General features: G+C 39.8%; 1 protein-coding gene across 1 annotated transcript in view; it reads left to right on the top strand.

The window, feature by feature from the left end:
• Positions 1-668: 668 nt before the first annotated feature.
• Positions 669-13,100, top strand: part of WDR75 (WD repeat domain 75) — a gene marked incomplete at both ends in the record, with an annotated part of 29,381 nt that continues 16,949 nt past the window's right edge. The window contains 8 exons of the mRNA XM_080690129.1: positions 669-754; positions 2,889-3,018; positions 5,498-5,563; positions 7,418-7,508; positions 7,880-8,004; positions 9,726-9,796; positions 11,232-11,351; positions 11,761-11,853. Of these exons, the coding sequence (XP_080546255.1) occupies positions 669-754; positions 2,889-3,018; positions 5,498-5,563; positions 7,418-7,508; positions 7,880-8,004; positions 9,726-9,796; positions 11,232-11,351; positions 11,761-11,853 (782 nt within the window). The remainder of the gene's footprint in view (positions 755-2,888; positions 3,019-5,497; positions 5,564-7,417; positions 7,509-7,879; positions 8,005-9,725; positions 9,797-11,231; positions 11,352-11,760; positions 11,854-13,100) is intronic.

Raw genomic sequence — 13,100 nt, 5'->3', positions numbered from 1 at the left:
AAGGCATCGCACACAAAGCAATCCTTAGTCAGCCAGAGGGCGGCGGCCCAGGTCGAAGGAGATGCCCTCAGGCCGGGAGCTCGCAGGGGAGGATGCTCTAGAATCCCGGAGCAGGAGCCAAATTTCCTACGAAAACAGAAAAGTCCTCGTAGCTGCGGGGATTCTGTCGGAATGTTAGGCGATGCTCACAAAAACAAAACCAAAAAAGACAAAGTAACAGTTAATAGCAGGAGCGAAGAGCTGCGGAAGGCGAGGAAAACCTGCGCACTTCGAGACCCCATTAGGCGACTAAGGAGACAATTGGTGCGCGATGCTTAACGTCATCTCGCGGCGCCCGAATCACAGGGAAGAAGGAGTTCTGAGCCGCTTCTGTCCGAGGGAGTACTCAGACAAAGCCGGAGAAGAATCTCTATGTGATAGTCTCTATATGTAGCGCCATCCGATATAGATTCGCTTTCTCTATGTTTTGCGTAATCTTTTTTACAAGTGTCTGGGTTTGACGTTGCCCAAACTAAAGATGGCGGCACAGGCGCCGGGTGTTACCATAGAGTCCTAGGCCTAGAGGAGCCGGGGCGGGGCCTGCGCGCCGGGCGACGCGCCGGATTGGCTCTCAGAGGAGGAAGTTCGGATCCGGGCCGCCGGCCGCGGGTTCCTGAGTCTGCGCGAAGATGGTGGAGGAGGAGAGCATCCGCGTGGTTCATTGTGGCGGCAGCGAGCTGAACTTTAGGAGAGCGGTGTTCTCTGCGGATTCCAAGTATGGGGGCACCGCGCGTGGCTGGCTTGGTTGAGGGGTGCGAGGGCTCTGAGGGCCGGGGAGAGAACTGTCAGGCGCCCCCAGACTCACCAGCCCACAAATGCGGGTTCCTAGTTGACAGAGACCCTCGGACACCCGAGAGGGAGCCGGTGCCTGCGAGGGGCTGGTGAGCCCCCAGCCCCATGGCGGGGTGCCTGCGAGGGGCCGCTGACCCCCCAGCCCTGTGGCGGGGGTGCCTGCGAGGGGCATCCCCCTTCCTGGACACTAGACCTGCAGGGAGATGGGGCCGGGGGCGGGCCCACGTGTCTAGTCGGTCCGGCTGTAGGCGCCGGGGACGGTGCAGGCGTGGCCGTGCTCACCTCGGCCCCTGCAGTGTCACCAGTGGTAAAAAAAAAAAAAAAAAAAAAAAAAAAAAAATTTAAAAAGTAGTGTTCCGGAATTAGGAAACCTTTAAAGATTCACACACGCAAACCGACATGGTGCGAACCTTTTGTGGAGGTTTGCGTGAAAACTGATGTTAGATTCCGTAGAAAATGAAAATATGCTAAGACTCCATTAGGAGTTGAGTGTAACTGGAAACTGGAAGCCAAACTCTCAGGGTTCAAAACTCAGTTCTTATATTTTGGAATCTTTACAAATTTCTTACTTTCTGCCTCAATTGCCTTATCTGGAAAATGGGGATAGTATTTAGTCATCTGTCTCTGAGGAAGCACTTGGGAAGATTTAATGCCTCAATGCATACACAACGCATACAAAAGTACCTGGCATTTAACGGCCCAGTGGAGTTCATCTGTCATCACTATTGTTAAATTGTATCATTTGTAAATGACATCGTAGTAAGAGGAGGTTTTCAAGAAATTTAAGTATTAGAATAATACACTGTCCTGCATATGAGGTTTGGCAAACGTGTTGAATGTATGCATGAATGAAGGAGCTTACACACAAATCCTGAGGCTTTATAACTAAAGGGGGGTGGTTATTGTAGACATTCATTTTATAAAATAGAGGATAAAGAAGGTTTGAAGAAATTGTCAACGTTCAGCCTTCTCAGACACATACTCATATATCCAGTTTCTTCCTCTAGTGTACTGTTCCTACATTTTATTCAATTTCTGTTTCAGAGTTTTGCCCTGTGGTACTGTTTATTACAAAAATAGTCAAACAAAAACTACACACCACCTTCCTAACCTAGCCACTTTTAGTAATTTAGTCACCCGTGCTATATGGGAGAAAGACACAAATCCAGAAAGATAAAGCCAGCATTCCAGCAACAAGGAGAGGAAAACTGACATAGTGTATTTTACTCTCCTACAAGAGAGGCATGAACTCACCATCAGTAGCAGTCTTTGACTCAGCGTCTGTAAGCTGATGTCCCCATTGAACCATGGAGAGTTTGAAAGCACTGCTATTAACAACACTATTGACGAGTAATAATTAGTAAGCAGGTACTCAGGAAAGCTGTTTTTGCAGAAAGCTTCTAAATTGACACTCTGCAAACAGGCAAGAGATGTGACTTGGGCCTCCTTAATCTCCTGTGGCCTTGGGGGTTTGTTGTTTGTTTTGCTTTGCTAATGGGGGTTGAACCCAGGGGTGCTCTAACTCTAAACTACATCCTCACGCAGGGTGGCACACACTTGTAATCCCAGTACTTGGGAGGCTGAGACAGGAAAATAGCAGGTTTTTGACCAACCTCAGCAACTCAGTGAGACCCTGTTGTAAAATGAAGAATAAATTAGGACTGAGGGTGTAGCTCGGAGGGAGAATCCCCCACACACACACCGGTTCAATCCGTAGTACTACACACACAAAAATAAAAAATAAACTACATCCTCAGCCCATTTTTATTTTGAAACATCTCATTAAGTTATCATGGTGCTGGCTTCAAACCTGTGATCCTCTTGTCTCAGCTTCCCAAGTACTGGGATTACAGGCATGAGCCACTGTCCCAGCCTAATATCTTCTGAGTTAATGAATGAATTGATTTTATGTGCCTCCGTAAACTTAAGCAACACACAGGTTTAAATATAAAGTTCTTAAATTATTTTGAAAGAAACACTTTGTACATTTTATTTTTATAGTAGACCATAGAAAGATTATACTACCTACAGAGTATGTTAAATTTTTCCCCCCTCAGGTATATCTTCTGTGTGTCTGGGGACTTTGTTAAAGTTTATAGCACAGCTACAGAAGAGTGTGTACACGTACTGCATGGACACAGAAATCTGGTGACCGGGATCCAGCTCAACCCCAACAACCATTTACAGGTGCCAGTTTATAACTGAATATTTTAACATTGGCCTTGTTGACCAAAACATGAGTTGATTTTGGCTGAGAAACATTCTAGGGTATAGTCAAGGAAAAGAAACTGCTTTTCTGATTCAGGGTATTTTATGGTTATTTTTAGCTATGAAATTAGAATGATGGCTAACTTACATTCCCCATCATGTATTCTGTGAACTGTTTGCCCCGTTGCTCAGTAAGTATTGCTTGAGAACAGTGTTCTTGGCTGTATGAGTTTTTGAAATTCTGAAATTTAGACACAGTTCTGAATTTTTGGTTTTGGTTCCTCTTCTAGCATTGGCATTGGGAATATCTAAAGGTGTGTCTGTTCTTAAGCTTTATCGAAGCTCCTGAGTTGAGCAACATTTTGCTCTTGCTATAGTTTTTAACAAGTTTTCTTAATTTGGAAGTTAACACTTGATTTTAAAAAAAGGATTCGTGTTACCTTTTACTACATTAACCCAAAAGAAGTAGCATAAACTAACAGTGAGCATTTCTTTCTAAAATGAAATGAGCTGTTCTTAAAAATACAAATTAAGTAGCCGTTTTGCAGGATCTGGGTAAACCTTTTATCCTGTCCTCTGAGGGTTTGACAAAAGTTTATTATGTGTATCATTTGAATTATTTAATGGCAAAAGGTATTCTTTGGTTAAAATTATTCTTTGGTTAAAATTAAAATCTGTAAAGTGTGCGTTATTAAATTTTATAGCCAAACCAAAAAACAGAAAGTATGAAAGAGAGAAGCAATCATATCAGTAGGCTTCACTGAGGTTACAGTGCAGAGACGGTTTAGATGGGAGTCACAGTATTTTGACCGTGAATATCTATTTGACTCGTTTATTTTACTAACCTATGTTAATTATTCATATTTGTACAACTGATGTATATTTCTGGTTATAATTTTTTACTTGAATAGATAATATTGTCTCATACCAATATTTTTTATTTCTTCTCTGAATGCATGTCTTTGCAGAATCTTATAATTGCCACTTTAAAAAAACTTAATATATTGCAAACAAGGTATTTTCACACAACAGAAATGTGGTGTAACCTTAGTAAAATTGAGTCCACTGGGAAAAAATAAACCCATCTGTCATTAAAGCCTTCTAGTGCCACCAAAGTGTGCTCCACAGCTCGTTGTCCTGAGCTGTCAGTTACCAGTATCCAAATGCATAATAATTGTCTGTCCTTTTTTTTGGTGGAACCCAGAGGCTTTCTACCTCCGGGCTATACTCCCAGACCTATTTTTTTATATTATATGGAAACAGGGTCTCACTGAGTTGCTGAGAGCCTCACTAAGTAGCTGAGGCTGGCTTCAAACCCTTGCGATCCTCCTGTCTCAGCCTCCTAAGCACGGGGATTACAAGTGTGCGCCGCCACACTTGGCCTTCTTTCATGTTTTATAAAAATATTGGTTCTTCTTTCTTTTTTTTTTTTTTTGTGGTACTGGGGATGGAACCCAGGGCTACACTCCCAGACCTAACATATATATATATATATATATATATTTTTTTTTTTTTTTTTTTTTTTTTTTTTTTTGGAAACAGGGTCTCTTAAGCCAGTGTAGGCTGGCTTTGAACCTGCACGATCCTCCTGTCTCAGTCTCCCAAGCATTGGGATTACAAGCGTGCGCCACCACCACGCCTGGCAATGGATTACAATTTTTTTAAACAAGCTGGGCATGGTGGTGCACGCTTGTAATCCCCGTGCTTGGGAGGCGGAGACAGGAGGATCGTGCAGGTTCGAAGCCAGCCACGCTGGCTTAAGAGACCTTGTTTCCAAATATAAAAAAGTATAGGATAGGTCTGGGAGTGTAGCCCGGAGATAGAAGGGCTTCCAGGAACCCCAGTACCACCAAAAAAAAAGAAAAAAGAATTTTTTAAACAAGAAATCCTTCAATCATGTGAGAAGCACTCCTTTAAAACCTATGTAAGCTGAAAGCACTATAGCTAATAAGTAGGAACTGAACTCTGAGAGAAATAGAAACAAGTTCTTATACTTTTCATAACTTAATACCCTATGTCACTCTTTAAGGTTGACTTTTTTCTCCTTAGTTTTAGTTAAAATTTGAAACTGATGGATTGTTCCCTCCAAAGTACTGTGATAAGATTGTCTGTTTTGCAGAAGCAATACAAGTTGAGCATCCCTTATGTGAAATGCTTGGGACCAGAAGTGTTTCAGAATTTGGAGGATTTTGTTTGGGAATATTTGTGTAAACCTCACTGTTGAGCATCCCTAATCTGAAAGCCTGAAATACAAGTCTGAAACTTTTTACGCATCATGTTGGTGCACAAAAACTTTTGATTTCAGATTTTTAGATTAGGGATGTTCAACCTGTATAAACTACCCATGCAGGCAAACAATAAATGAATAAACAGGAAATGCTTTCTGTGTCATCTCTCAATCATTTTAGATCTTGATGGAACTCTATTTTAATCGATTCTGTACTACTTTTTCTCTTAGCTGTATTCTTGTTCCTTTGATGGCACGATTAAGCTGTGGGATTATCTTGATGGCATTTTGATAAAGGTATGTGGATGAGTTTGTTTTCCTTATGTAAAAGGTGTGACAGCCTAATGATAGACACGTTGTCTTCATCTAGAAGCTCTGATGTTTAGAGAGACTTCCTAAACAAACCATGAAATTTACACGTCACCAAAAAGTACAATTCGACTATATAAAAATTTTATAAATTTTTAACACAAAAAGAAGAAAATACTTACCAAGAAGTGTTGTTCCCTACTATATAAAAAAGATTTTTCCAAATAAGAAAAAACAAATAGCTCAGTTTAAAAAAAATGGATATAGGTAGCAGTTTATAAAAGCACAGAAAAAGAAATACAAATAGCCAATAAACATGAAGATATGTTAAACCTTGTTAATAATTTAAACAATATAAAACAAATGGCACAGCATCTTTCTCTGTCGGTTTAGCCAAATTCTACATTTTAAAAAAAACCAACATTAGTTAAAGTATAAGAGAAATAGACTTTTTATATAATCGATGAGAGTAAAACTGTAAAGGACTTTCTTTTGTCCTAGTAATCTACCTGTAAGACTGTCATTGAAGCCTTCTTTGATAGTGCATATCTATGATACTTCTTTTTTTTTTTTGGTACTGGGGTTCCTGGAAGCCCTTCTACCTCTGGGCTACACCTCCAGACCTATTTTATATTTTAGTTTTGGAAACAGGGTCTCTTAAGCCAGCACGGCTGGCTTTGAACCAACGCAATCCTCCTGTCTCTGCCTCCCAGGAGCGGGGATTACAAGCCAAGCATGCGCCACCACGCCCAGCTGTCTATGATACTTCTACATGGGCAACTAAGGCAGGAGGATCATAGGTTCAAGGTCACTCTCAGTACCTAGCAGTACCCTATTTCAAACCTATTTCAAATGAAAGAGGGCTGGGAGTATAGCTCAAAGGTAGATTGCTCCTAGGTTCAATCACCTTTTTTTTTTGTGGTACTGGGGTTCCTGGAAACCCTTCTACCTCTGGGCTACACTCCCAGACCTATTTTTATATTTTTATTTGGAAACAGCGTCTCTTATGCCATCACAGCTGGCTTTGAACCTGCGTGATCCTCCTGTCTCCGCCTCCCAAGCCCGGAGATTACAAGCGTGCGCCACCACGTCTGGCGTTCAGTCACCAATTCTAAACAAATCTGTCATTGAAATAATACTTGTATAATTAGTGCTTACAACATTGTTTATGGAAGAAGAAAATTAAGGATAGCCTGATGTCACTTAAAATACTACATTCAGCTGGGCATGGTGGCACACACTTGTAATTCCAGCACTTGGGAGGCTGAGACAGGAGGATTGCGCAGGCTCTCCACAACTTAGTGAGACCCTGTTTCCAAATAAAATATGAAGGGTAGAAAGCCTCTGGATTCCATCTCCAGTGCCACAAAGAAAATAAAAATAAAATGCTACATTGATTCAGTAGGATGCTATACAACCATTAAAGAGTCAGGTAAATCTATATCTTCCACACTTAAAAGATTATCCAACAAATATGTACTGATTGTCCTCTGTAGACCAAGTACTCCTCTCATGTTGAGATTAAAGCAATGAGCAAAACAATTAAAAAGTTCTGCCCCATGTGGTAGTACACACTTGTAATCCTAGTACTTGGGAGGCTGAGACTAGAGGATCCGGGTTTGTAGCCAGCCTCAGCCACTAAGTGAGGTCCTCCACTACTTAGTAAGACCCTGTTTCAAAATAAAGAATAAAAAATTGGATTGGGGTATAGCTCAGAAGTAGAGTACCCCTGGGTTCAATACCCAGTACCACATACACACACAAAAAGTCTTGCCCTGTGGAACTTAATTTTCGACCAAGGAGAAACAGACAATAAATAATGTGGTGCTTTTTATCTTTCAGACTTTCATTGTTGGGCCTAAACTTCATGCCCTCTTTATCCTTGCCCATGCCGAGGATTCTGTCTTTGCTATAATAAACAAAGAAAAACCAGGTATAGTATAATGAACTTGTTTCATTAAGGACTTTGGAGGCTGAGACAAGAGCTTGCAGATTTGTGGCCAGCCTCAGCTACTTAATGAGGCCCTCTACAACTTAGTGAGACCTTATTTCAACATAAAAGAATAAAATAGAGCTGGGAGTGTAGCTCAGAAGCCAAGTGCCCCTGGATTTTCTATCCCCTATACCACAAAAAAGAATAAAGAAAAAATTTGTATATTCAAATGAAGAGTCCAACTTTATGGCATTTTGTTCCAGATAGCGTACAATTATCTTAATATTCTAGAGTTTCATACGAACAAATTGCCCCTGTTCACTTTCTGCAGACACCTTTATAATAATAATGATAAACCTTCTTTTGACTAGATATATTTCAGCTGGTTTCAGTAAAACTGCCTAAATCATCAAGCCAGGAAGTAGAAGCCAAAGAGCTGTCTTTTGTTTTGGATTACATAAACCAATCGCCTAAGTGCATTGCCTTTGGTAATGAGGTACGTTTGTTTTGTTGATTTTTTTTTTATTATTACTTTAGATAAAGTCTCTTACCTGCAGTCTCTCCTCAACATTTTATGTTGTAATGACTTTACATTGCCTTAAGTGATTACATTTTGGTATCAATTGAAAAGTCTGTTCTCTTTAGCATACATTTACAGTATATATGTTCTGTCCAATTGCTCATATAAACCCTCTTATATTTTCAGAATAATAGTGTTTATTCTATGTTTCTTTTCCTGCATAATATAAAAACTACTCACCTTGTTTCACTTTAGACTATATACATTTAGAAAATAGGGCCTCTCTGCCCATAATTAATATGCCCATTATAGGAAACTTGGGTATCACAGAAAAATATAGTGAGGAAAGAAAACCTGTAATCTCACCAGGGATAATACTTAAGGATACCCTTTCTAGATTTTTTTTCCCTCAACATGTGTAAAGTAACTTTTCCCAAAACAAACTAGGGCCAGAAGGCTTTTTTCTATATCCTACCCCCCCCCACACACACACACTTAACAGTACAACATAAGTGTATACTAAACTGTTTTCCTTAGATACTTTGGGGTATTCATACCATGATTTATTTAGTCACCCCTTGTTAGTAATGAATTACCTTAATTTTTTTTTTTTTTTTTAAGATCAAATACCACCAAAAAGACCCTAGACATTGCTGGAATACCAAGTTTCTTTAGCCTTAACTTTTGTAGCATTATTTTGTTACTCTTCTAAAAATCAGGGTAAATTTCTCAGAGTAGGGGGAATCTTTTTAACATTATTAATGGCACCATTCCTCAGCATCATCAAATAAACACAGTAAGATACCACTTCATATCAACTATAGCTGCTAAAATTGGAAAGATATGGAACAAAGTTAAATACCTGTAACCAATTAAAGCATAACCACAAAATGGTGTGTTTTGGAATGGTTATTATGTATAGTAACTCCAAAATGTAAATACCCCGATGTTCATCAACCAGTGAACAAACAATTTGTTTATGCATTTATTCAGCAGAATGTTACTCAACAATTGATACATCTATAAGAGTATGCTTATAAAAATACGCCTCAAAAAGATTGTATTGAACAGGAGGCCAAACACAAACAGGCAGAGAAATAAGCTACGGTAGTAGAAGTGAATAATTGCTGGTGAGGTGGGGACACTAAAGAATGACTGGAGAAGACAAAAGGCATTCTCGAGGTTGCAGGAATGTTCTAGATTTTGATTGCATTGGTGGTTATGTGGACAAACATACATGCTGAATATTGTGTTTTATTGTAAGAAAATTATGCCTTAATGGAAAAATTTAAAATCATTATACTTAGTGCTAGGGCATCTAGTTTTAGGATTTAAGACTGCGGTTTATCCTGTTTTAAAAATAAGGATAGCCGGGTGTGGTGGCGCACGCTTGTAATCCCCGCGCTTGGGAGGCAGAGACAGGAGGATCGCGCAGGTTCGAAGCCAGCTGCGCGCGCTGGCTTAGGAGACCCTGTTTCCAAATAAAAAAAATGTAAAAATAGGTCTGGGAGTGTAGCCCGGAGGTAGAAGGGCTTCCAGGAACCCCAGTACCACCAAAAAAAAAAAAAAAAAAGTAATAAGGATATCCTTTCCATAGCCAGAGTAGAACATATCATATGATGTATTCATTTATATTGCTATACTTTTAAAGAGTATTAACTATTTTTGTGAATGTTATCTTCTCTTTGAAACACCAGGGAGAATATGTTGCTGCCGTACGGGACTTTTATTTGTCTGTTTACTTTCTCAAAAAGAAAACAACATCAAGGTAAAAAATTGCTTTTTGTTGACTTTATTTGCTCAAGAGTTTGTTCCAATTTTATTTCAGCCTCATTACCTGTAAGCTGTTTTCTAATCTCATATTATATGATTGTGAAACCACAAGATACAGAGTTATAGAATTTAACTCACAATGGGTAGTTAAAAACCTCAGGGCCTTTTTCAGTCCAAAGCCCCCATGCAGATACCTAAATTCTGATCCACCTACTTGCTTTCAGAAGTACTTGTGCAGTAAAAGCCTTTGCCAGATGATTCCCACTACTATTTTATGGCTCTGCGAATGAATGTAAGCTTTGGGGTTACATTGTTAAAATGGGTCAGATTTAGTCCATTTGAGCCTCTATATTCTATTACCAGAACTGGAGATAATATCTGCCTAATAGAGTTGTAAGGATGAATAATAAGATGACAAATTTAGAGAAACTTCTGCTAAGCATTGAGTATGAAATCACTGCTCAGCACGGGCCCCTCTTGCCCTTTCCCTGTTAGAATGAGCATCTGTTTACTTTGCAGTAAGAGGGACCTGACTTCTACAGGGACAGATTTACAGTCAGCTCAAGAATGGGAAGTACCTTAGTTACAGCAGGTTGAGTTATCCCTTTGAATTTGCCCCTTACACTCATCAGCCAGTTGTCTCAGATGTAATTTATTAGACTTGTTCATACCTCATAAAACTTAAATGCATTAAGAAATTTAACAAGCTGTGCCCAGGCCAAAAATAGCCGCTAAAAGGACTGTTGTTCCATTACTTAAAAGTCATGGCTTCTAGAGACAAGTTATGGTTGGATAATAGTCATTTGAGGTTTATATTGTATACTAATTATGTTTATAAAACCAAATGCTTGACTCTCAAAATTTTCTTTTTAAAAAAGTCACTGAAGCTGAGCATGTAGCATATGCCTGTAATTCCAGCACCTGAGGGTCTGAGACAAGAGAATCACAAGTTCAAGAACAGCCTCGGCAAGTAGTGAGACTCATCAACCTAGCAAGGCCCTGTTACAAAATAAAAATAATACAGAGCTGGTTGTGTAGCTAAGAAGAAGAATGTCCCTGGGTTCCCTCCCCAGTACTAAAATAAATAAAGTCACTGATAGCCGGGAATAGTGTGTACCTTTACTCCTAGTACTTGGGAGTCTGGGACAGGAGGATCTCCAGTTTGAGGCCAGCCTCAACAACTTTGTGAGGCACTCAGCAACCTAGTGAGATTCTGTTTCAAAACAAAAACAAGGACAGGGGTGTAGCTCAGAGGTAGAGCACCCCTGGTTTCATCCCCATTACCACAAAAACATTTAAAAATAAAAAACAAACCAATAAAAAAAAGTCATTGAATTCTGAGAGCTCGCAGAGTTTGGCTGTTAAGCTATATTTAACTACATCACTACTTCCAAACAGACTTTAATAATCAAATGAAGATTTTCTTACAGGTTTACTTTATCATCATCAAGGAATAAGAAACATGCTAAAAATGAGTTTACGTGTGTCGCATGCCACCCAAAGGAAGACTGCATCGCATCTGGTCACATGGATGGCAAAATTCGTCTGTGGTCAGTGAGCACTTGGGAAGCATGAGGGTCACTGTGTACTATTTTATATTAATCCTGCAGTGGGCTATTTCTGAGTCTAGGAAAAAGAGCCATACTGAAAAGCCACTATTGGTATTAGAAATTAGGCTCCATCTTATCATGGAGCCTAATTTCTACTAGTTCTTCCTTTCATACTTACTGTCTTATAATTTCTAGCCTCAGCCTTTTCTCAAGAAGAAAAGAGCAACACCAAATATCCAGTGCCTACCATGACCCATTGTCTGTAGAGTGACTCTGGTTAAAAATAATAATGTACTTTGGGCCCAGAAAGACCAGAAAGCTTAGTGTTAGGATTTATTACATTTGGCATGCTATTGTTTTCCCCTAATTTCTTCAGTGATCAAATTAAGAATTTTGCTTCCTCCAATAGGAGAAATTTTGATGATGACAAGAAATACACATACACGTGTTTACATTGGCACCATGATATGGTTATGGATTTGGCCTTTTCAGTGACAGGTAAGTACCAGCGTAATAGCAAGAGCAAACCTTTATCAAGTATGTGAATTAAGTGTTTTAATTCACTACACTTACTGTTTGAGAGGTTTTTAAGTTGTTTGGACTAAATAAATTGTAAACACTTGTTTATGACTCCCATGTCCGAGGCTTTCCTCAGCATAGGACTTCGTGGTGTAGAGGTGAATGCAGGCCTGTGTTCCAGTTAAGTTACCTGCGAGCGTGGCTGTAGTGAGGAAAAGCACGCACTTGACATTCTGTCTTCAACAGGAACATGAAGCAGGACCTGCCTTGTTCTCTTTGGTCACTTATCACCCTCACGCCCACGTGGTGAAAGTCATGTCAGCGTATCGTGATAGTATGCTAGAGAGAATCGGGTACCTGGAAAATGAGAAGGCAGGAAAGTGATTTTCCTTCCTGTAGGTCTTGGAGACTCGAGAAGTCTTAGATTACCATGAACTCAGGATTCTTAGAAGTTTTCTTGACTTTAACTCGCTGGAGCCCCAGTAAATAGGAAGCTTCTCTCACCTACTTAAGCTGTGGATATGAGGAACAGTGACCACTGTGTGCAGGCGAGCCCCACCCAGCACAGAGAAATCCAGCCGCACTGTTGAGACGTGAACTGAGACTGGAGGAGAATGAAGAATTCATCCTGTGGATAAGAAATGTCGTCTACTTATCTGTCTTCTCTATCTTTTCTACCCACCTCTCAGAGCCGCTAACGTGTGTTTGCACGATGTGCTGGAGTGTATGTGCGTGTGTCATGGCCTGCCTTGTATTCCCTCCCTGCCCTAGCTTATTTCCTCTGACCAGTTGTAAGCATATATTAGTATACAGGATAAACATCATGTGACTAATATTTTACCATGAGAAGTTGTTTGTGGAAATCTCTAGCATTTAAAAACAGTCCTCCTAAGCTTTTTTTTTTTTTTTTTTTTTTTTTAGCTCAGGTACAGTCTGTTCAAACTCTTCATTTAACCTATGTTTTAGTATCAAGTATGGATGAACCCAGAAAGATTATATCCTCTTTGATAATACTGATTTTATTTCCTTTGAGTATATACCCAGTGATGGAATTACAAAGTCACATGATAGTTCAGGTTTTGTTTTTTTAGAGTGTGTGTGAGTGTGTTAGGTTTTTCTTTTCTTTTTTTATAGTGCTGGGAATGGAACCCAGGGGCATTCTACCTCTGAGCTACGCCCACAACCCTACTTTTTATTTTTGAAACATGGTCTCACTGAGTTGCAAAGGGC

This window comes from Muscardinus avellanarius (genome assembly GCF_963383645.1).
Source record: "Muscardinus avellanarius genome assembly, chromosome: 2".
Lineage (NCBI taxonomy): Eukaryota > Metazoa > Chordata > Mammalia > Rodentia > Gliridae > Muscardinus > Muscardinus avellanarius.
Note: the sequence above shows the minus strand (reverse complement) of the source record. Positions and strands in the feature narration are given on the sequence as shown.